The 2,056-nt window shown below is 33.8% G+C and overlaps 1 protein-coding gene across 1 annotated transcript; it reads right to left on the bottom strand.

Moving 5' to 3' along the window:
* Nucleotides 1-443: 443 nt before the first annotated feature.
* On the bottom strand, nt 444-2,001 carry Tsp_14706 (conserved hypothetical protein). The gene is made up of 5 exons (XM_003367822.1): nt 1,608-2,001; nt 1,440-1,557; nt 1,202-1,394; nt 1,023-1,151; nt 444-767 (listed from the first exon to the last, which is right to left on the bottom strand). The coding sequence occupies exons 1-5, from the start codon at nt 1,999-2,001 to the stop codon at nt 444-446; spliced, it is 1,158 nt and encodes a 385-aa protein (XP_003367870.1).
* Between the last annotated feature and the right edge of the window lie 55 nt (nt 2,002-2,056).

Below are 2,056 nucleotides of genomic sequence, written 5' to 3'. Positions count from 1 at the left end.
AATAAAAATGCTCAAAAAATGTTTTTTACTAAATTAAAAATTGCTTTGAAAAAATTTCAAAATATTCATCATTTATTAATTTTTGCTTCCTTTTTTGTGTTTCAATAAGTTTTAAAACGTACTTTGTCATGTTTCATATTAAGTTTGCTAACTAAGAGAGAGATAGAACATTTTGTTTCACTTTATTCATCATATCACTGACGACAAAAATTACAATTGAACGCACCTCCAATGTGCACAAGTGATCTATTATTTTTTTTTCACAGACGGTCGAGAGTACCTGTTTTTCATATAAGAAATCCACTGTCTTACAGATATCTTGTATTTATCTAAAGAAAACTTAGCTGCAAGTAGTTTACCAGTTTGGCTCTTTAAGCTGCACTTCAACATGGCGTCCATGATCGGTAGACGTTCTTCGACATCACAATTCTCCCAAACGCATTCTAGAACTCGAGAACCAAAACGACCGTTCGCCAATTTGAACGTAATCGGCTAATCAGAAAAAATGAAAGACATGCAAATTCAAAAAATAAAAATAACAATAACAAAAAATGCCACACCAAAATCTTGTTGACAACAGCTCTGCGCTGATCCAGCGTTTCTGCTGCTTTTACCAGTGCTTCAACTGCGTAGCTACCCAAAGAAGAGGAAGAAATTTGAAGAAAATCTTCATATGGCAAATTTAACATTTGTTCGAAAAAGAATTCCTTTGTTGAGAATGTGGCCAACGTTTGCGTTAAAACGCTGCCGAAATATTTTATTTTTTTCTGCAAATGCGTAAAGGAGCGAAAGATAAAACTACAAGTTTTGAAAGTTTTCGATTTAAGCATACCAAAAAAACTTTGTCTTGTACATAACACTGCATGGATAGCAAACAACGAAGAAAATGAGCCTCACAAATTTTCGGATCTCGACAGTTCAGCACCGTTTTAATTTTCTAGAACAATTTAAAATATTTCTCAGTGAATTAAAAAAAATAATTAAAATAATCATAACAAATCAGTTTTTAATTGTCATCTTACTTCGACAAGAATGGTTTCCAGCTGTGGCTTTTCTCTAACAAAAATGCACAATGAATGCACCACACCGTACAATCGGGCTTTCCAAATTTCATCAAAGCATTGTAAAACTTCTTCGTATAATTCTTTCGCCTGAACATACTGTTTAAAATTTTACTTGCAAAATTACAAAAAATTTTTACCAAAACAGAATCATCCACTTTTCTGATCATCTGCTGCAATGGATAATTGGCATATTGGTCAGAAATTAACCGCGCAACACTACCACGGAAACAATTTTCGTACAATTTTAAAACATTCTCAATGGAAGAAAATCTGATATATTGGTCCCAAACACGACTTGCTTGCTTGTTAGTTAACATTGAGTGAACAGTCCTGAATTGAAATAAAGTAACCAAATAATTCAATATGCATTCTTACTTTTTGTTTTCTTCCAAAATAGATGGCAACAAGCCATTAACAAAGGTACAATTAAAACTGGAATCAAAAGCAATAAAATCTTGAACTAACAATGAAAACGGTTCTCGATTTGCAAATTCTAAAGCAACAATCGAATTACGATGCGTACAAGTGATAAATTTAAAATACCTCGTATGGATTTCCAATTCAGAACTCGACCAGCGAGATTGTTGTAGACTGAAATAAATTCGGCCTGATTCAAAAAATTAGCTTCAAAACGCTTCGGTTCATTCTCATTTTTGGCAGAAAAAATTGGCGTTGCACCATTATGAGCACATTTTTCAACTCCACTGATGGCACTTCCGAGCCTTCTCAACAGATGACTACCGCCGTGCTGCACTGACAGTGAATCAACGTTTTCTAAGGCAATTTCGGATAATTTAAGCAAAACTGACGCTTTCCGCGGCCCTTCTGATTCATTCAAAGCAACAGCAAGCAATTTTTCCAACGCGCCACCATAACTGGTCATCAATGTTAGAATAACTTTCTTTCTAATTTTCACAATTTTCCATAGTAGTTCCATAGCAATGGAAGCATTGTTACCAATAATAATAAGCAAATTGTTAAAACAATCTTTT

Source organism: Trichinella spiralis (assembly GCF_000181795.1).
Source record: "Trichinella spiralis strain ISS 195 chromosome Unknown Scfld3617, whole genome shotgun sequence".
Classification (NCBI taxonomy): domain Eukaryota; kingdom Metazoa; phylum Nematoda; class Enoplea; order Trichinellida; family Trichinellidae; genus Trichinella; species Trichinella spiralis.
The sequence above is the reverse complement of the archived record's forward strand: the minus strand, read 5'-3'. Positions and strand labels throughout refer to the sequence as shown.

Excerpts from the sequence above, each read along its gene's own strand:
- Tsp_14706 (XM_003367822.1), bottom strand. The coding sequence starts at position 2,001 with ATGGAACTACTATGGAAAATTGTGAAAATTAGAAAGAAAGTTATTCTA. Across the intron at positions 1,395-1,439 it reads ATTTTGGAAGAAAACAAAAA|GACTGTTCACTCAATGTTAA; the intron begins GTAAGAATGCAT and ends ATTTCAATTCAG. Across the intron at positions 1,152-1,201 it reads AAGTGGATGATTCTGTTTTG|GCGAAAGAATTATACGAAGA; the intron begins GTAAAAATTTTT and ends CAGTATGTTCAG.